Source organism: Pelecanus crispus, chromosome 7 (assembly GCF_030463565.1).
Source record: "Pelecanus crispus isolate bPelCri1 chromosome 7, bPelCri1.pri, whole genome shotgun sequence".
Lineage (NCBI taxonomy): Eukaryota > Metazoa > Chordata > Aves > Pelecaniformes > Pelecanidae > Pelecanus > Pelecanus crispus.
The window spans coordinates 1,730,341-1,752,444 of NC_134649.1; the positions used below are offsets into that span (position 1 = coordinate 1,730,341).

Consider the following 22,104-nt stretch of genomic DNA (forward strand, 5'->3'; position numbering starts at 1 on the left):
GCATTACAACAGTACAGTGAAAGCGTTTGGGTTCGGACACGGGTTCGGTTATTGCACAAATACCCTTGCACGCTTGGCAGAGCCACGAAGACAAAGCACACCCAAGAAGCCAGCGCTGGAGATGTAACGACCCCTTACACGATGAGTAAGACAGTAGGCAGAGGTGAAACTTGGTATTAAAGCACAGGTGGAGCTGGAAAGCCCTCTGGGGTAATTTTAATTTTTAAAATGCTTGATACACTCAAGCAGGTTAAAAATGAAAATCACCGTAGGAAAATCTTAATTCATTCCAATTGAATTTCCCGTGCGCCACTCAAAACGAGCTCCACGTCACACTCAGGAATTCAAGACAAGTCTCCCGAAGAATGAAGTTGCCAAAGCTTAAAGAAACCTCTCAGATGTAATTAAAACATACAGTACCAAGCATCAGGCTCCACGACAAGAGATTCCAGCTACCAGGGAGGAGATGACACCAGCAAATCTGACCGGCGATGGTAAATTTGGCTTTACAAAAGGGGGGTGGCACGGTGGCAGGCTTTGTGAGGTCCGCGAGCCCCACCGAGTTGCGCTTACGTGACGTGACTTCGAAGGCTGCGTGCTGTCTGCGTGTTTTCCGTCCACACGTCTGTAAAGAAACCATACAGCTAAAGGATCTCCATAGAGAAAATTGGGAAGGAAAAAAAAAAAAAAAAAAAAAAAGGGTGTATTTTTGACCCCAAGAAAAGAATCCGTATTAAAAAAAAAAAATAAACCTTTAAAAAGATACACTGTCCACTACCCAGGCTACAAGTAAATACACATTTACGGTGTTACACCACATGATCTGTTACGCTGTTCCAACACATACACATATAACTCCGTTTTAAAAGAGGCCACAGACTAACTTTTCAGGCAAGTGCTGGATTTTTGAGACCTGTATGGCTTCTGTAAATATTTTCCTACAAAAAGGAAAAAAAAACAAAACCAAAACCCAACCCAAAAAAAGGTCCCCAAACTCAGGAGCACAAAGGGGTTTTGCTTCGTGCAGACAGTTTCGCTGTGGAGCACTAAGGACAGGTGAAGTTCCCGAATCCTACCCATCAGACCCAAATATTTTCACACTGGAATGCAATGATTTCAGGAGATCAGTTTTAAGGATCACTTCTTTGAAACGGTCCGTACAAAATTTCGGATGGAACCTTTGAGAGTGTACCTCTGCAAGGCAGCAGGACCGAGGGGTTTGGTCGTAAGCTCTAGTTGTGCTTTGCCCGGCCGCCTCGCAGGTAGCTCTTCCACCTCTTGACGAACTCTTTGAAGATGGGGGACTCGTCTATCGTGCTGAGGAGCTGGAGCTGGTTGATGTGGGTGGTGTGATAGTCCCATCGCGCCAGGTTGGGAGCGGTGCCGAGCATGAAGTGCCGAAGGTCATAGATGGTCCCTGAGCCGGTGTCGTAGAGGGGAAGCATGGCCTTCAGGGACTCCATGCCCCGCTCGTAGAGGACCCGCGCCTCCTTCCCCAGCTTCTCCCCAGCCGTTTCTTTTAAGTCATACAGCCCGATTAAGGAGTACATGAAACCGTTGAGCACGAAGGAGCTGGGCGAGGTCGGGTACTCCTCGTACCAGTCGTGCCGGTTCATGAAGACGGCTTTCACCCCGCGCTGCTCCGACGGCAGCTTGTACGGCGCCGTCGCCCGCAGAGCCGAGCTGAGGAACGTGTGGTCCTTCGTCAGCAGGTACGCCCGCACCAGCGTCGAGATGGCCTGTCCTTGTGCCATGGCCGAGTACCAGCCCGGGTCCAAGGACTTAAATCCTTCCCCCAGCTTCCTCGTCACCATGATGGGCCAGCCGCCCCTCTCGTCCTGGTTCCTCACCAGCCAGCTGCTGGCAGCAAAAAAAGCCGCCATGTGCGCGGTGGCCGAGATGGTGACGTTATCGAGGAAGCCTCTACCCTTGGCTACCAGCCTCACCACTCTCTTGGGCATGATTTTGGTCTGCTTCACGGCTTTCGTGTTGGAGAGGCCGACGCCTTTCCGCAGGTCGGTCACCAGGTCCCTGGTGAGGGTGCTCCAGCTAGTCCTGGGACCGATGCCGTAGTAGATGTCTCGGTCCTTAAAAGCGATGAGCTGGGTGTTGGAGACGTAGTGCACGGTGAAGAGCTGGTTCTTCTCGGTCGTCTCGAGAACCACGGAAATGCTCCCGTTGGTTATGAATTTGAGATCGAAAGAAATAATAAAATCTCGGGTGTTCCCAAGCTGCAGAGATACTCCCTCGGTATTTTCTGCAAAGCAAACAAAAAGGAAAAGCCTCGTTCAGCGGTAAAGCACTCACTTCTCCAAAACGTTTAAGCTACGAAGCGCAGCGTCCAGAGGTAAGCCCTCTTACCAGGCAGGATCCAAAAGCTTTTAGGGCAGCCCATCAATATGCAATCATTCTTTCCGCGCGCTATCATATATTATTTAATTAAGGACAAAAGCAAATCCGTGAGCGAAGGCCGTCTCCCGCGGCACTGGGGAGAACTCGTTTGCGTCCTCCATTGACACGCCGCGGCGCAGAAGCGCCAGGGGCTCGATCGATGGCTTTATCAGAGGCTTCTGGTACCTGATCGATGGAGGAGTGCAACGCACAGCAGCAGCATCGGGGGGAAGGGAAAGGGCCACCAACCGGGGGTCTGACTGCTGCCTGCAGCTGCCTGCTGGCGGGATGCAGGGCAGGCAGAGCCGGATTTCTCCTCCAGGATGGGGCACAGCAGCCAAGCTGCAAGAACGGAGACGCTGCGTGATTTTCCTCTTCCATAAGTCAAAAATATAAACCAACAGCCAGCGTTTTGTCCCGAACCGAAAATTTCACTTGGCAGAAAAGACGCCAAAAACGCAGCACTGCTTGAGCAGTTGCGTTTCTGCATAAAGCTCCGTTTTCAGCAAAAAAAAAAAAAAAAAAAAAAAAAGGTTGGGGGTGCTGAGAAGCAGGTATTTAGGATCACCCCGGGACTAATATTTCAATCTGTGACTTTTTTTTTTTTTCCCCAACCTGACAGTTCCAAAAAACAGCGTGCTGATTAGTTTAATGGAGGGAAAAATAGAAAATAATATAGAAAGACTAACGTGTTAGAGTATTTATTAACCTCTCCATTGGCAAAACTCAGTTAATTTAAAAAAAAAATATTAAATAAAGCTCCTAGGCAATGCCAGGTAATGAAATCCAGTGTTCTCTCGCAGGCTAGATTCTAAAACGTAAAATCAACTCCTCCCCAAAAAACCTATACTAGAAGATCAAAGGGCTAATTAGTTTGTAAGGCTGCGTGCAAATCCTGTAGCGTTGAAGGCACAGAGGGATGATAAACACTTAAAGACAGTCATCTTGAACGAACGGCTTTCCACAGAACAGAATTCTCCCGCGCGAGGCAGCCCTTTCCGTGCTGCGCCTACTCGCCGTGTGAAACGCCCTACCGATATTTCTGCGAGCCACCACCGAGTCACGGGCCGCCTTCCCCGCGTAGCGGGGGCTTCTCCCCGTCTCCCAAACCCACCTACGGCGTTTCGCATCCCGACCGTTTCCACGTCTTGCGCTGTAAGGTGCTATTGCACGGGACCTGTTATTTCGACTGAATGCCAGGTTTTCCAATCTTTTAAAGTTAAAAGCGTCACTCCTTTGAGTTTTGGAGATCAGCATCTGCTTTGGAAGAAGAAACCAAGCGCTTTGCGACGCAACATTTTGCTCCTGTGAAGAATCTCATTAAAAAACCCCACTCGCAATTCCTGTCAAGAGAGTTTTATGGTTCCTTGTAAATAAATGCTTGTGTGATAACGAAGTGAATTATAATAGAAGGGGAAAAAAACCCAGAGTTTTAAGAAGCGAAGGAGAACTAAAGGCTGCCCGTTGTTTGCACTGCCTTAGCGCCTATAAATCCATTACTTAAGGCCATCTAAGACGAGTGGATGCATACCGTGGCCTTCTAGCCCCACAGATTACTCTGCCATCAATAAAGAACGAGGAGAGAATACATAACAGATCTTTTAGCCTTTCCTCTCGCCGTATTTGTCTACTACAAAGACACAAGAGTGTTCGACAATTTTTTCCCTCGAGACCCAGGCCTAAGGTGCCAACTGAAAATTACTTCATTGTCTTTTTAAGTAATGGACTCATTAATTCTAATGGGTATTGATTGAGGAAAAATACATTACGTCCTTATTAATGAGCCTGTCCTAGCACAAAGGAAACTCTTGCATGAAATAATGAATTTCCCTGCTAAGTACGAAACAGAGCACGGTAAATTGAAGAGACGGCAACAAAATGCATCTCGCACGTCTGCAGGTGAAGGAGCGCGCCCGTATGCAGCCCCAGATCTTCACCGCCCTCTCCCAGTCCTCTGCAAACGCCTGCGCAGCACTCAGCCAGAACTAAGATCTCAAATTTTGCAAAAATAGTTGCATCCCAATGAAGAGAGAGATCCCGGGTCCAGCCGGAGAGCCGCGCGTGCTACGCTTGCTCCAGGCTGAAAATAGACCTTATCTATCATCTGTCAACATCTGCTTATCACACGTCAGCGCTATTTCCCAGGCTTCACAACTGGTTCCTTTTTCTTTTTTTTTTTTTTTCCCCTTCTATTTTGAGACAGAAGCTGAAAAGCTCAGGAAACGTGACTATAGTTTCTCATTGCCCTCCACGCATACATCCACGCATTTTTTTCATTAAAATAGCGTTGAAAAAGCAGTGACGGAGAGACAACGGAAGAAAAGGAAAAGCTCCAGAGCTACGGAAACGAGATGACATTCTCAGGTGAGATCTTAAGGATGGGAAGTCACGCAGGATACACGAAAACACGTTAATCCCAGCAAGTTAAAGCTCCCCCGATACCATCTGTGCAACGAATGGAGGTGGCTTAGCTGCCACGCGTGTAGGATAACCCACCTGGAGCAAGGAACTGTTTGACGCTAGTGAACTTGGCTTTATCAGACACCGTGGCCAGAGAACAGCCTTTCGGCACCGTCCACTCCCCGGACCTGCCGGTTTTCTCCTTCTCTTCGGCCGTTTCGTACACCTCGATGTGAGGTGGTTTCTCCGTCAGGTTTTTACTGTAGTGACTTAACCCGTACTGTGCGATCTGGATGGGGTAGAAATAACCTTGAGGTCCCCACTGCGTGGACAACGGCACACCTATGAGAGAAGAAGAAAATGAGCGTTTTATCGGCACGTTGTCAAAAACCGCAGTGTTTGCAGCCCTGCACGCTCCTCCTCCTTACCCCATCGCTCCTTTACTTCTAGCAAATGATGTTTCTAGGTGTCATCGTTAGTTAGACCTGAGGAAAAGTCCTGTTCGAGGACTGAATTGCTCCCGTTTACGCTGAGATCCATGACTAGTCAAAACTAAGCAGATTTGAGTGGCAGAGAAGTCCTTATCGTGGTCTTCCATACATTCTCATTTAATTGTGTACTGAAGCATCATCCTTATTTTAAAATACATTTAAAATGCCCTAACAGATTTTTCCCCCCTACCCCCGAGACCGCTAAATCTCCAAACGACGTTATATCTAACACAATCCCTTTAACGCCACATAAATCTTTGCAAATTTAGTGTATATGTTATTACTAGGTTTTGTAAGAGTGATTCGATGCTAGAAGAGCAATTTACCCAGCATCTACAAATCTGCTCCAATTACCTTGGCTCCCCTAAGAGCATTGCAAGCACAGTCTGAAGCGATGCCTGCGGAAGCCAGCCAAGCTCTCCATGCGCTACCAGCAGAACATGCCCCAGTTCTTCCACCCACAGAGCTACTGCTCCAGCCCAGCCGTCCCTGGGATTAACCCTCCCCGTCCCAAAAGCTGGCAGCCTCGCAGGAGAGCACATTTCGTTTAGGGTTAGGGTGATTTTTAGATTTAAAAGTCTGCACCGACCAAAAGAACCCCCTGGAGCATCACCTCTGTAGAGGATTCAAAGCAGGAAGATCACAGAGAACATCTTCCGTAGCCCGACGGATTGGATTTCACATGCAAAACCCGTCGTATGAGCTCAGACAATGTCACACAGCCGTGCTCGATATAAAACTTCCACCCTCCGCTACGATCGTTAGCGGAGGTGAACTCGCAGAACCCCGCCGAGCTCCAGGCTCTCCTCCGCCTGCCCTTCACCAGCTCCCAGGAGCTGCAGCCTCCAGTTTTGGGTGGAAAAACCCTCGCGCCATAAACTGCCTATGGCACCACCGGCTGCGTGGGAAAGGGAAACAAACTGCTTTTTGGTTTTTTAAGGAGGAGACTTATACACATACCTCTGCAGGCCAGCAAACACACGATACTTAAGATACGGATAAAACCAGGATTCTCCTAAAGTCCTGGATTTTATTTGGAACAAATTCCCCACCTCTAAATACGAATCCAAAGTGGGAATATTGTGACCCTCTTGCAGGAAACCAAGGATATTTAGTACTGTAAACCTTTGCATGCACGTAAGAAAAGAAAAAAAGAAAATGAAAATAAACATGTTGGCATTTGCACCATTTTCCCCCTTGGCAATGTCAAGCTCAGAAACCAATTTCTTCTGAAATCTGGTACGATGAAAAGATTACTTAAACTAAATGTAAAAAGATACATTTTCATACATATTTCGGTGCTTTGTGTTACTAATAAATATTACTGATGGAGATGTGATGGCTTACTGCCGCCTAAAGAGAAAACCATCCCGGGAAACATTTAAATACCACGTATTATTTCAACTCCTGGAAGCCAGCTCGCTTATTAATGCTAAACATTCTCAGTTAGGGGTGCATTCACCGAGACTGAAAGATGCAAAAAAAGAAATCTGCTATAAGAGCTTTACTTGAAATTTATACAAGATGACAAGATTAAATTCTCCAGGTCATAGGACATAACAACACATTAACCTTGCAGAAAGAGAGAAGGTGAAAACGTAACACGAGGGGGTTTTTTCATCGTGCAGCAATATGAGAATATCTAGGGCTGGAATGATGCAAGGCAAGAGCCTAAAACTGCCTGAGAACTTAATTTTAATATTAAACCCCTTCTCTACAAACTACAACTATTTCTCTTCTCCAGCCTGTTTGTTGGATGCCAATAACTCTTATTGCCTTTACAAAACCCCGGCTCTGGCGCCGCATTTCACAATGGCAGGTCTTAAATCACATGCCGCAAAAAAGCAAGGTTTATAGATAAATAACCACGTTGTCGAGCATTAAACTCGCTGGTCTCTCGAGGTTTAAGTAGAGAGCAGCTACGCGCAGCACCTCGCGCGCACACCTGGCAAGGCAAGAAGCTGCCGAATCTGTCCCGGCTCTCAATTTGTTCTTACTGAATTTCAGCTTTTTGCGCCGAAAAACCTCATACGCGCCGCGGAGTCCAGCTGCAAGGGGCATCTCGCGCATCTCCCACGTTTCACGCAAAAACCGGGGGAGCTCCAAGGCCTAGGTCCAAGCCCACCGCCCAACAAGAAAAGCAGCTCCCGTGGCTGTTATTCATATCCCAAGCTGCAGCTCATCAGCAACGACTGTGGCAATTAGAAAGAAAAGCCATCTCCTCAGCCCCTCACAGCAGACGTAAACCCTGAGCAGGGCAATGCTCACACGTAGCGGACGTGTAGTTACCAGGATGCATTTGCACCTTTGGGAGAGCCCCGAGTTTCAGAGCCCTGTTTCCTTTCCTTGGCAGATGTAACGAGGATGAGAGGTAAAAAAAAATAATAAAAATGTGAGAGTAACCTTAAAAAAGAACGCAAACAGACAAACGTATAGGTTATGTCAATGAGAATCCTTTATAGACAAATTAATTGCATGCCACGCCGGCTTTCTACAGTGACCATATCATGGGAAGAGCTCATATCAACACAGCAGAGCGTCACCGATCACCGAGATGCATGAAAATTAATGTATTTTATTAAGAAAAAGTTGGTCTTTAATTTATGAGGGGGCACAGTGTCACATTGCATAATAGTTTTATGAAGTCATTAGTTTTTGATATGAAACCTGACAAGGATTTTCTACGATCAAATCTTTGCTGAGACGTGGGAAGACCTTGAGTCCTAATTCCCGATTGCACGGTTTAGCAAAAGTGCCAATTGGAAAGGTTTTACGATATATAAATTTTATCCAGGGATGCTTCGATGATGGGAGAGCTTTTTAACCCTTCAGCAGTTCTCCGAAACCTCCTCTCCTCGCTGCGGGCAGCAGCACCTTGCGCAGGAGAAGGCAAGAGGATGGCTTGCCCGCCCGGGCGCGGCAGCGCCGTGATGCCCATTTACCCGGACCGTGCGCAGGACGAGCTTTGGGAAGCGTTAATCCCACGCTGCTGGGCAAAAACCCTCCCCGCTTGCTCTGGAGCAGCCCAGCGGTGAAGGTTTGACTGCTGGATCTCCAGCAACGCAAGGAGACACGGTATTGTTAAACCCAAAGACGAAACCACAAATATCATAGAATCATCGAATCGTTGAGGTTGGAAAAGCCCTTTAAGATCATCCAGTCCAACCAGTAACCTACACTACCAAGTCCACACTAAACCAGTCAAGGGTAGACCAGACTAAACCATGTCCCCAAGTGCCACCTCTGCCCGTTTTTTGAACACCCCCAGGGATGGGGACTCCACCACCTCTCTGGGCAGCCTGTTCCAATGCTTGACCACCCTTTCCATGGAGAAATTGTTCCCAATATCCAACCTAAACCTCCCCTGGTGCAGCTTGAGCCCATTTCCTCTCGTCCTATCACTAACTACTTGGGAGAAGTATTGGGCAGTATATTCAGCTGCCCGTGAGCGGCCAGGCTGTTCCACAGGTGCCAGCAGTGCCGTGTGGCTCAAAGCATGGGGCTGGGGAAGCAGGAGCCTCCTCAGACAGCAGGGCCAAGCTTTTTTTAATTTAATTTCAGATTTTAAAATCAGTGTGGCTCCCTGACAGATATGACAAGCATCAACAACAATGCCAAAGCCTGACAGCAGCACTGGAAGAGAAGTGTCCCGGCACCTCTGGAGTTTGCTGCAACCAGTAAAACCGGAGATCACAGAACCATAGAATCGCTTGGAAGGGACCTTTAAATGTCATCTAGGCCAATTCCCAGGATGCAGGACGGGAGCTGGGAAAACTTGGCACGAAGCGGAGACTGCGCACGATTTCTCAAAGTTTTTTTTTTTATCGAGACTACCATGACAAAATTAAGATCGCTTTGCATCTCAAATGATGGCGGCAAATTTTAAGCAGGATTTCAACTATTAAGAAAAAAAAAATAAAATGCTCGACACACACCTTCAACACCACTTATGCACTTCACTCTGTCTCGAACCTCTACGTTGTAGCCCTCGAAGGACATGAAGACCCCGTCGGGGTGGTAAGGTGCTCGCTGTGTGTATACTTTGGAGTAGCTATGAGAGAATTCAAACCTGTCATAACCATCGTACTGAGCAATTTTCCCATAAACCTCAAAGTATTTCTCTACCCAGCTGAACGGCAGGAAGACCTCGTTGCCTTCCCTCCTCCCTTTAACGGTGTGCTCGTCATTGATCAGACAGTCAATCTCCTCGTACTTCAGCCCTGGGGCTTTGTTGCCGTTGAAGCCCCCCGCGACCGGAGGAGCCTTCTGCTGCTCCTGGGGCGATGCCTCCTCGCTCTGCTGCCGGGCCGGGTCGCTCTCGGAGGCGGCAGCGGCTCGGCGTTCGGGGCCGGCGAGGCTGCGGGGAAAGGGGCCGGCTCTGTCGGAGGAGCATCGGTTCCAGAGCAGCACCGTCACCAGGGTGAAGAGGGCGCAGATGATGATCAGAGTCTTGTAGTTGACCCGAGCTGCCAAGCAACGCATATTCACACCATACCTGCAAAACAGAGAGGGGAGAGCTTTTCAGGTGGGGGTGCTTAAAGCCGGAGCTGTTGGTTCTGCTAATTCGGAGCGCCGGCAGAGCCTGTCCGGCGGGAGCATCGCCACGTGCGCACCACGATGGTGTTCGGTGGGAAGGGGACAGGTGGGGGCACCTAGAAGCGAATTTGGGTTTTTCCAGCTCTCCATAAGCAACGAGATCAACCGTAGCAAGTCCCGATTTGCCTCCCTCCTGCGACAACCGATTGTTTCACCAAATGCAAAGGACGCAAAGAAGCAGCGGCGACCGCAGGGCAACTGCTTCTAAATGAAAAGCTTGGTGTTAACGAGATGCTCTGCAACCACCAGCAATCAGCGAACAAATTCTCACCGGCCTCGGCGCACAGGAGGAAGAGAAATCCTCAGCAGAATATAACCGCCACCTACCCAGCACCGTGAAAGAGGGATTTCCAACAAAACAGCCTGACAATCAAAACCTGAAGCCTAGAAATACCCGTAGTTCACACAGCTGAAATGACTGAGATATCTACGTAAGAACAGATGGCTCTTTTTGCCTTTTTTTTTTTAAAGCACGAACTATAAACATTTTCCGAGATGAAAACTCAACATTCAAGGCTGGATCGACTCTTGCCGTTACCGCACCTCAAATGCACTTTTAGAACAAAGTCGTGGAGGAGGAGGAGCGAGCGGGCTGGTAACGGAGGACTTTACAGAGCCGAGGTGGGGACGGTGCTGGCGGCCCCGAGCCAGGAGCCTCCTGAAGAAGCGAAGGAGGGACTGGGAAAGTACGGGACCGCCCCAGGGGACAGGACCTCCACGGACACCAGGGGCTCACGTGTCCTGGTCCCCCAGGAGAAGGCAGAAGCTATGTAAACTCTCTCTTGGAATTTGTATTTTTTTTTTTTTTTCCCCTGCAAGATAAACCTCCCGCTGCATGAAGCGGAAGTGTGCTCCAACACCACTGTTACAGCCCTGGAAAGGAGCAAGGCTGAGCAGCATGGAAATAAATTCAGAAGTTATAGAATCATAGAATCGTGTAGGTTGGAAAAGACCTTTAACATCATCCAGTCCAACCATTAACCTCACACTACCAAGTCCACACTAAACCAATTAAAGGGAGAGGAAGAATTTCATGTTTCCTGGCTTGGTGCCTGGATTAGTTTTTAATGGAAGTAAAACTAGAATAGAATCATTAAGGTTGGAAAGGCCCTCTAAGATCATCAGCCCAACCATCAACCCAACACCCCCATGCCCACTAAACCATGCCCCCAAGTGCCACCTCTACCCGTTTTTTGAACCCCTCCAGGGATGGGGACTCCCCCACCTCTCTGGGCAGCCTGTTCCCATGCTTGACCACTCTTTCCATAAAGAAATTTTCCCTAATATCCAATCTAAACCTCCCCTGATGCAGCTTGAGCCCACTCCCTCTCATGCTATCGCTGTTCCTTGGGAGAAGAGCCCGACCCCCCTCCCTGCCCCCCTGCCAGGAGCTGCAGAGCGATCAGGTCTCCCCTCAGCCTCCTCTTCTCCAGGCTGAACACGTTGAAACCATTTAAGCACATTTGCTGAGAAGACCTTACTTTTGCTGAGGAATGAAGTCCTTCAAACAAATGACATCGCAGGAATATTTAAGATACACTTCATAAAATCCTTATTAAGCACAAGTTTAATTTCGCCTCCCTACTAAGCCGCAGTATCGGAGCCACTGAGTTAAGTTTTAAACCCTTTGCTTAATTGCAGCCCCATCGGACATCCCCGGGGGCCGCTGGGCAGCCGAGCCGGGGGGCTCGTGCAGCCCCAGGCGTCCCAGGATGGTTCGGCAGTGCCGGACCCGGCCGGCGGCCAATTCAACAAGGTGCTCCAGAACCGGCTGCAGATATCGCAGTTGTTCTGCTGATAGGCAGGAGTTAACCATACAGCAATTAAAAAGAGTTCCGCACACCTCCCCCCCCTTTTTAAATGGAAATAATCAATTATCTCTCACCAGTTTTATGCTCCCATACTGTAAGCACCATCTGGTCATTTAAAACTGGACTTTAAAAGATAAGTGTCTTATTTTCTGAAAGCCCAGTTTACTACAAGCTTTTAGGGGACATAAATTTATATATAATTGTATTTTTATGGAAATGCTAGCATAAGAATAAATCCAATTTTCTGCATCAGCAGATAATTTTTAGTGATGATGCTTTCAGGATGACCTCAACAAATATGCTCTGCTCTTTTTACACAAAGGGATAATTCACTTTTAAATAGCGAACGACATTTCTGACACACTTCACCCCTACCTATAAAACTCAAAATTAATTAAGCCATCTGGATTACCAGGGGATGGGGACAGAGGGAAGGGGAAACACCATCACCACGCTTTTTACATTCCTATTAGCCCATGCCCATTACTCCATGGTTTCAAACAGACTCCAGAGCTGCAAAAAGGTCCTGGCTACGCCGTTATACACAGCTTCTATTTTATTTTGGTTCTGCTGCCTTGGCAAGTAGAGAATTTGGAGCAGCACAAAGCGTTTCCTATGCTTGCCTTGCAGCTCCAGGGAAGAGCAGGTCGAGTCCAGGCTTCGCGGCAACGCTGCTGAAATATTTAGTTTTTATGAACTATAAATGAACTGAAAAGGACTTGGAAAGAAAAGTGGAGTATTTTCAGAGAACCATCGCATTAAGTCTCACCAGTCACTGAAAAAAAATCTAGAAATACCAGTGCAGGAGAGAGGCTTATTACATGTTAAATGGATAGATGGATTTTTATTCAACTGCAAAAAAAAAAAAAAAAAGAATTCAGAATTTCAACAGTAGAAAGAAGTAATTTAAACCCACAAAGGGACTGTGTTGAATTGGTTCATTCCCTCGCTGCTCTTATGAAAAGGATTTCATCATACCATACTTAAAAGATTTAAGGAGTACAACACGGGAAAGTAGTTTTAAGGTATGAAGTTAATATATCCATGAGACCCGCGTTTGTTTTCTCTTCGTTTTGCAGGATGACATACCGAGCCTCTCGAAGGCTGTGCGCCAAAACATCTCCCACCTAAATTTGAAGGCGCAGGCTGTTTATCATAAAAGTCAATCCCTATGGAATCATGGAATCATTTAGGTTGGAAAAGACCTTTAAGATCATCCAGTCCAACCATTAACCTAACACTACCAAGTCCACCACTAAACCATTTAAGGGGAGAGGAATAATTAATTTCATGTATCCTGGCTTGGTGGCTGGATTAGTTTTTAATGAAAATAAAAACTAGGAATCACTAAGGTTGGAAAGGACCTCTAAGATCATCATTCCAACCATCAACCCAACACCCCCATGCCCACCAAACCATGACCCAAGTAACCTGAACCCTCAAGTAATATCGGAGCTACAGGTTTTAAAGCGCAAATACTTCTCAGAAGCCTGGCGAAAATTCCTTTAACTCCTACGCTGAATTACTACTGCCAGCTACAGAAAAGGCTGCGGCAGAGCGATGCACTGCTGTTATTTACAGCTGGGACCGACACCCGCACTGGCCTACAGCGACAACGCAATAATCGATAAATTACTACTTGTTTAGTTTTACACTGTTTACGCTTATGTAGTTGCTGTACAAATCATTATATCAATTCCAATTCAAATGCAACGCGATAGCGTTCCTTACAGAGTCAACGGCTAGTTTCAAATGTATCCCAAAACAGGGATGCAATTAGAGAAACTCATTTTGCCAACTCAAGTGAGGTGTCAAGGCTGCTGAAACACAGTTTTCAATATAAAGAACAACTGGGTTAAATAAAAATAAAATCTTGCTACCACTGCTTTATTAATGATGCTTGGAAAAAGGACAAATCTTGGTATTCCATGCTGTGAATTAGGAATCCACAGTCCCAGTTGTGCTTCTGACAATGACAGATCCAGTTCTGGTGCTCACTTCTTACATAAAACCAAGTTACTTGCATCCTAAAAAGATATCTCTCTCTCTCTTTCCAAGTCCCTTACAAGACAGGGTTTTTGTTCTGCAAAACTGTTGAATATATTAAAAGTAAGAATTTTGCTGAAGTCCGGACTATTGCCAGGTTTCTGCGTACTCGAGGGGAAAATCGTGTGCGTGTGTGTATATATATGCGTGTGTGTATATACACGTGTGTGTATATATACACACACAAATTCTTTTTCAATGAGCAATGATTTGACCATTTCCTTTTGATCAACGCCAGCGTCAGCCAGAACAGTAATTCTCCAGTTCATCCCTTCACTCCCCTTCCAGGTGTGGGAATTGAGAGTACAACCATGATATTTAGCATGTCTTTGGTTTTCCAAGTACCATTAAAATATAACTATTCCAATAAATAGAATAGTTTCGTTGAGATATCTCAGTGGGAGTTACAAAGGAGTGTTACTCTGGAAATGTTAAATTCCAGGAGATGCTATAGCACATCCTCCTCTGTTAGAAATTTTCCATTGCAGCAAGTGATGAGGTTGATGCAACACTTCCAGGCACAGACGTGTCCACTGAATCCTTCTGACTTTTCTCTAGTGCTGTTTATACTCACGCTACCTGCACCTACCAACGATCTTAAGCCAAACCTAATTTTAACTGAACATCAGAGCCTTTTCCTGAACTCATCTGACCACTGACATTTCATTAACTTCTGTCCTTGTTTTCTTTTTGAAAAGTCGATATTATCAACGTTAAATTATCCTTTGGCATTATAAAATACTGCATTTTATACAATGTAACAACGATTGCATTTGCTGTCAAAAACCAGCAAGAAGAATCTTTCTTTTTGAAAATCCTGGAGACGACAGAGCAAAATTTCAAGCCCAGGAACGAAGCTGCCTCTCCTCCACCGTCACCGTGCTCTACATAAAATACCAAACATCCAGGCAACAGGACAGCCCTTGTATTAGTCCGAACAACTCTGGAAGAAGAAAGGAAAAGCAAAAAGAAGAATAAAATCTAGAAACAGGAGAACAGTAACTTCTCTAGCAAGCCCTACAAAAAGGTGGAGCAAAGAAGCTGAGGTTCCTCGGAAGAGCAAGACCCTTGCTGCTCCTGGGTAACTCGTGAGGTTTTTACTGAAGGGCTTTTTCCTGAAAGATCAGCTATTCCCGGTTTAAGCTGTTTTAACAGGTCTCTGCTTGCATGGGGTCCTCCCAGCCCCAAAAAGTAGTGCTGCTGTTGGATCCTCGTCATTTGGAGCCTACTCTAGTGTGAGCAGGAGCAGGTTTGATGCCCTGCGCCCCTTCACGAGCACAGCGGAGATGGGCGCATTTCAGACAAATTCATTTTTATATTGTATTTACAAAACAGAGATAAAATAATGAACCTACAGTTCCTGTCATGTAGTTTGCCTTTTCGTGGCCCTTAGACAAGAGCAAAACACAAATTCTTTTCCTGCTGAAAGCTCCTAAAACCAGCAACAGAAACACTGGACGTGCTTTGTGGGAGAGCGGGGCGCGATGGGCAGGCGGAGAAGAGGACGGGCACCAAGTCCCAGGCAGAAACACTCGGCACGGGAACCATCCCGGTGCTTCACTCCTCGTTGCTCAGCTTCAAAGCCCAGGATGAACACAGGAGGCTTCTCTCCTGGACAGAACCATCAATTTAGGCCATCTGTACATCCAGCAGGCAATGCCGCAGTCGTCGTGCGCACGGCTGCGTTTGGAAGCGATGCTCTCCAGCGCAGGAAGACCTCGGGGTGTTTTTCTAGGTGGGAAGATGCAGCTCCCCAGGCACAGAAGCACCCTCTGCGCCTCCCGGGAGGGCGGGAAGGGAGGATGCACACCGAAAAGCACTTTTGCTTTCCCAATCTCAATCAGCGTGATGTGGGGAATTCATTTTAAACCAAGTGGCGTGGGTAACCTGCAGCAACCCTCGGACTCTCCTTCCCAATCTTGTTTCACAAAGCGAGATTCAGTTTCTGCAGAGGGGTGAGATTTCAGCGTTGCTGCTCTCCATCTGCCAGCCCACGAGAACATTTTATCCCCAGCGCTTGCGCCGGTCCTCACAGGGTCTGGGCTTCAGCAGCCTGAACGGATTTCAAGCGGAACGGGACAACTCTGCTGCCAGGAGCGCTCCGAAGCAGCAGCACAGTCCTGCTGCCCAGGACCCTTCCAGAACCCACATCTTCAGGTGTTTTTCAAGCCTCACTGGCATTCAGAGTTAAAAAAGACAGACTATTAACACAGCGTCACGTGCTGACACTGGACACGACGCTTCGCGTAAGGGCTGATGCATTTTACCCAGGCTAGAGGCGAGAATGAAAGCTTTCCCACTGCTCCCCAAGGTCCCAACTGTGCCCGCTCCCAGTGATGCTGCGGTGACACCGACAGCAGGATGAATGCAGACAGGAATACGGCTGCTGGCCGTGCACTTTTATTGCTTTTTAACCATTACGCCCATTTCACCCGGGCGACACAGATACAAACTGCGCTTTCAGATAAGCACGCGATACGAGCTGCCGGGGGCTACTTCTGTGCTGTCACTTTTTTTTTTTGCTCACGTTGCATAGATCAGCTTTTAATAACCCAGATCGATGATTTTCCAACCAACAGAGATGACTCACGTTTAACTCGAATTAAAAGCCCCGGAGGATGCATCACGTGCAGCAAGAGCCCGACTTCCACGGTTCTGCAACCACCCTACTCACACGAGCAAAGAGCACGAAGTGCTTTGAGCTGGTTAAAAATATTAGACGCTTTCCTGAACAAATAACTGAGCAAGGACTCAAGAAAGCACATCACAAAGTACATTCCCCAAAAACGCATCGGTTGGCAGCAAGTTAAAGCATTCGCATTTAAATTCTCTGCGTTTAAACAATAATCAAAAGTAAGTTGCCCGCTGAGCCTCGGAGGTCTCCGACTACTCTAACACACCAGCTCTGCGTTTGCTCGGTAGGAAGACAGACAGTATTTTTACTTAAGACCAGGGATTTCTGCTGAATAGCGATAAGCTACCTATTTACTTTGAAGCCTCTACGCCAGACTAAGCTATTTAGTACAGAGAGAAAAAAAAAAAAAACAAACCTGAACAGTGACTGCCAATCTGAGATACATTAATTCAATATTTAAAGAAAAGTTACACCGCACAATTTAACAAAATAAAGCAACAAGACTAGAACTTCAATATATACCCAGACCTGAAAGTTATACTCGGTTACACACAAGCCTCAGACAGAATTTTTTCCCTGTTTCCTGTTTATTACACACAGCAAAATACTATTTAGGCTAGTCATTACAATGTTGTATAATGGAAAAAACAAAGAACTCAGGAATTGTTTTCCATAACTGTGGAAAATTCTTTTTGATAACTGTAATGACATCAAACTTTCAGATCCTTTGCCAAAGCTTACTTATGTCTTAAAACGTTAGATGATTCATAAATATCACTTCCTGAGAGGCCCGGTTTCCCAAACATGTTTTACCTGCGTCCTCAATCTGCTTGCGTTGGCTCCTTGGACTTAATTCCTATCATCTGCTTCATTATGCATTTGCTTCCCCACTACGCACACAAACCAGCACCGTTCTGGAAAACACCGTACCTGGAGGTGGTACGCATCGAGGAAAACCATTAAAAATATTCTGGCTATACGTACAATTTATCAGAACGCTAACCTGGGCAAGCTGGTTTCAACAGACAAGCCTAGCTTCTAATATTTTATTTATACTTCATTTGCACAGAGCCTCTGTCCAGTTAATATTTTAATACGCAGCGCATTGTCAAGATTGCTTGTTTTTCCCTTAAGTGCTAGGAAATTACAAGACTGTACAAACAGAAACGGATGTGTCTACCGTAACTGAATCGAGATTACCAGCCTCTCCACTGGCTCTTTAGCACAGATTTACTATTTAATCCTCGCTGCTTCCAGTGCTCCATCTGTGGACGATTAGACAGAGAGGATCTAAAATACAAAGTGAAAAAGCCGTATCCAGCAGCTTATCCTACAGTTTTCCAGTCCAATTAGAGCCTAATACCGTTTTATTCATATCAACACATCTATTATTAAGCATCAGCAAAGACTGTGGCTATATAATAGTTAATTCAAAAAGTCAAAGTACTTTGCTATGGATACCGATGTTATCATTTCTTACTAGAAACTGAGATTTGCATCTAATTTCAGCACCGGGCGCATTCAGTGCTGGTATCCACGCAGCTACGCAGTTTGCAAGGATTTCAAACAGGTTTTGCCTTGGGACGTGCAGGGAGCGACGGCACCCACCCTCGCCGCGCTCCCCCGCGGGACAGCCGAATTCTCCTGCCCTCTGGACAGACGTACGCTTCTCTGCGCGCAAGGAACCCAAGTTAGAGCAAACTAGCTCCCCACACAAGAGCAGGATTTTAGTGAGACACAGGCCTTTGACTGTCATGCAGTCGGGAATATTTTATGATCTAAAATTGGGGGGAAAAAAATTGTAAAATTGGAAAAAACTTGCACACGTCATTGCAATGAAGTGGACAAGTTGCTTCAAGACTCAACAAGGCCCCGGCTAACCTAGTCTAAACCCTGCTTTCAACAGGAGGTGGGGCTAGATGATCTCCAGATGTCCCCTGCAACCTCGGCTTTTCTGCAAATCCACAATCAGACGCGCAACTCTAAGAAGGCCCGGTGATACCGTCAGCGGGAAACGCCGGATCTGTTTCTGTTGGTCCTACAGAGCGAGCACTGCTCTTCCTTCTCAACTCCTGCAGACGCCGCACGTTTTGAAAAGCGTTCGTCAGCCTGCGTCGATTTTAAAAAACCTAGCATAGCTCAAAGAGCAATTCTTTTCTAAACTAGATAAAAAAAAAGATTTTTTTTTCTAAGACGCTAGGAGGGTGTTCCCTTGGCCTGCACTGCAAACGATGGCTTTATCCGTATTTCTTTGCACAACTGCTCAGCCCGTGTGCATTCGGACCAGCTGGCTGGCCCCAGCCACTGCAAAGGCTCTCGGGCACCAAAGAGGCGATCAAGACGCTTTTGTTTTTCTACTAAGCCTAGCACAGAACATCACTACAAAACTTTGAAGATGAAGTTCCTTGCACATCATGCTTTTATGCCATATCGGGAAAACCAGTTAGTAGGGACTGCTGCCGTAATTAGGAGCCCATTTATTGTACAGTCTAATAAATCTACTTCCTTTCCAGATGGATTAAGCTATTAAGCCCCTCACTAATGGCACAAACAATAACTCCAAAACCTAGCTGCTGCTTACAGAGGCATTACACTGCCTCTTGCCGAGCTATCAAATATGATATTGTTACTACGCAGGTTAATGAAGCAAAAGATGAAACCGTTTCATCAGTCTCCCTTATGTTTAGGCTTAGAAAGCAATGCCCGAGCAAGTCTCAAGACAGCAGCGTTAAGGGCTGTAACAAGACTCTCAGGAGGAGCCTCGCAGTATTTTTTTCAGGGAGCTGGGCTCTGTCTGCAGGCTGGAACGGGGAGCCCACCGCATCACTGGTTTTACAGCACGCCGGTCCCTTGCCGTAGCGGCACCCTGGATGGCATTAGCTACGGCCGGGACCGACCTCTCCGGGGTGCCGCTGCTACCCCATTCAGCTGAAATTGCTTTTCAGCGAGCTGTGCCTTTCCGGCAGCATATCCGAGCACCGAGGAAAGGCCAGCTGGGAGGGGAAGCAGGGCAGCGTACGCAGCCGGCGTCTCAGACTTCTGCGGGGACCGGGTTGGGGGCTGAGGAGCTGCCAAAGAACCCCAGCGACCCGGGTGAGGTTTAGCAGCTTTAAGCAGTAACCGAACTGTCGGTTCTGCTTTACAGCGGTCCCGGGACCTACAGGGAAAAATAAGTGCACCTGCCAACTGTGTTTAACTTACAGGAGCTAGCACTGGTACGTGCTCCGCTTGCGCTGCCAGGCACAGGCGTTAGAGCTGCCAGTTTTTCTGCTCAGCAACACGTTAGTGCCTTCCTAGAGCAAGGTAAAATGCGTCATTCCAACTATTTGCCTTCATAAAGTAAAAAAACCAACCACAAACCAAAGAGGGGAAGCCCCTTACTTACACCTTTTTCTTTACAGTGCTGTTTGGCGAGACGCGGCGTGTCAGGAAAGGTCTCGCTGCGGGTTAATCATTCAGAGCAAGCAAAAAACATCTAAATAAGGCAACCGCAGGCAGCATTTGCTACTGTGTGGACACAGACACATCATCTACTCCATCCCACCGTGCAGCCTGGCTGGCAAGGACAAGCAGTTGGATCGTTTTGTTCCTCTGGATCGTGACTAACTTCCTCGTAACGAGGCATCGGATCACAGCCCTGAAGAAGAAAAAGCAGACTTCGCATCACGAAAGTAAGAGCGAGCACGCGTCCTTCCTCACTCCTCACCCTCCGCAGGCTCCCGTCTCCCCCTCCCACAGTAGCTGGGGGGTCCCCGGGAGCTGGGCACCCAGGGGTGCTGCTTCAGCCCCCCCATCCGAGAAGAGTAACACCAGGGAGGAGGACAGCAAGCCAGCTCGCACACGAAGCGTTCCGACTACTCGAATCCTCAGCTGCAATGAGTACAAATGATCTGAAAGGTTCCTAAGAGTGTAATGGGACCGGTTATTTACATTAATAAGCCACGTATTTTTTACCTAAGTGAAATACCTTGACGAACACCATTTCTGTCCTTAAAAACAGCCTCCGCAGTATCTCTGTTACCAGCTTCTCCACTCCTGCAGTCTCCATACAGGTCACATTTAATCATCAGCGCTGGCAACTATTACATTATCGTGTCAGCTCCTATTTGTTACTGACTGACTGAAAAAAGAGAAGCATTTTATACTGCTGAATGAGAGCGGCAAAATTTTAAATGAATATAAATCCCCATCCCCACTCTGCTCTGGCAGCAGTTCTCTCGCATAGGTGTGTTACGGAGCGCGGGTATCTGCTCTCGCTGAACAGCACTATGGTTTTCACTGCAACTGTTTGCCTTAACGAAAACACAAACATTTAAGCACAGAAGTTATTTTTGTCCAAAAGTTACCTTAACTGCTTATCGGAATGAGTGTGATACAGAACATAGGATGAGAGGAAATGGGCTCAAGCTGTGCCAGGGGAGGTTTAGATTGGATATTAGGGAAAATTTCTTCACGGAAAGGGTAGTCAAGCATTGGAACAGGCTGCCCAGAGAGGTGGGGGAGTCCCCATCCCTGGAGGGGTTCAAAAACGGGCAGAGGTGGCACTTGGGGACATGGTTTAGTGGGCATAGGGGTGTTGGGTTGATGGTTGGGCTGATGATCTTAGAGCTCCTTTCCAACCTTAATGATTCTATTCTAGTTTTACTTTCATTAAAAAATAATCCAGCCACCAAGCCAGGAAACATGAAATTACCCTTGACTGGTTTAGTGGTGGGCTTGGTAGTGTAGGTTAATGGTTGGACCGGATGATGTTAAAGGTCTTTTCCAACCTAAACGATTCCATGATTGAACAGCTACAATTACAGCTGCGATCCTCACAACACACCATATCCCCAAACAAACACCCACGTACCAGCTCTGTTACGCAGAATAATTGTGAGAATGTGCTAACATACGAAGAACACGCATGTTTTTGGCAGCACTATCTCTAATGGACTGATACGCTGGTTTATCTCTTAAGACAACTTTGCTGACGGAATGCCTGCAGTACCTGCTGGCTGGTTAAATCATTATAACCTCTATCTTAAAGGTGGGAAGGTATTTTACATGTAGCCACAGTCAAGGAATAGTCAAATTATAAGGAAAAAAAAGATAACACATTTAAGCAGTAACATAGCACGTGCTTTTTAAGTAGAATCATAGAATCATCGAATCGTGTAGGTTGGAAAAGACCTTTAACATCATCCAGGCCAACCATTAACCTCACACTACCAAGTCCACCACTAAACCAATTAAGGGTAGAGTAATAATTTCATGTTTCCTGGCTTGGTGGCTGGATTATTTATAATGAAAGTAAAAACTAGGAATCATTACAATTGGAAAGGATCTCTAAGATCATCAGTCCAACCATCAACCCAACACCACCGTGCCCACTAAACCATGTCCCCAAGTGCCACGTAGACGTGTTCAGAATCCCTTCGGTATTGAAGGGAAGGCGCAGGTGTCCCAGCGTACGTGCCACGGGGCACAGAGGGGACCCGAAGCCTCTGCCACCCCAGCCGCACGGCCGTCTGGAAACTCATTACTCAGATCTGCGCTTTCTGCTGGAGGCCAGCGTGTAAAGCCAAATTCCTGTAATGCAAAGGGCTGATCCAGTACGGCGGCAGTAATTTAAATTGTGATCATGCCACTGGAGAGAAGATAAGCCACATAACTCACGGTCTATTTAGCTCTAAAAAGTCAGAACTTATCTACTTTGGAAATCCCTTTCTGCGGCTCAACGTTACGCATGTAC

General features: G+C 46.9%; 1 protein-coding gene across 1 annotated transcript; it reads right to left on the reverse strand.

Moving 5' to 3' along the window:
- Window positions 1-1,232: 1,232 nt before the first annotated feature.
- GLCE (glucuronic acid epimerase) lies at window positions 1,233-9,773 on the reverse strand. The gene is made up of 3 exons (XM_009488609.2): window positions 9,218-9,773; window positions 4,888-5,133; window positions 1,233-2,257 (listed from the first exon to the last, which is right to left on the reverse strand). The coding sequence occupies exons 1-3, from the start codon at window positions 9,762-9,764 to the stop codon at window positions 1,233-1,235; spliced, it is 1,818 nt and encodes a 605-aa protein (XP_009486884.2). The 5' UTR covers window positions 9,765-9,773.
- Window positions 9,774-22,104: the final 12,331 nt, after the last annotated feature.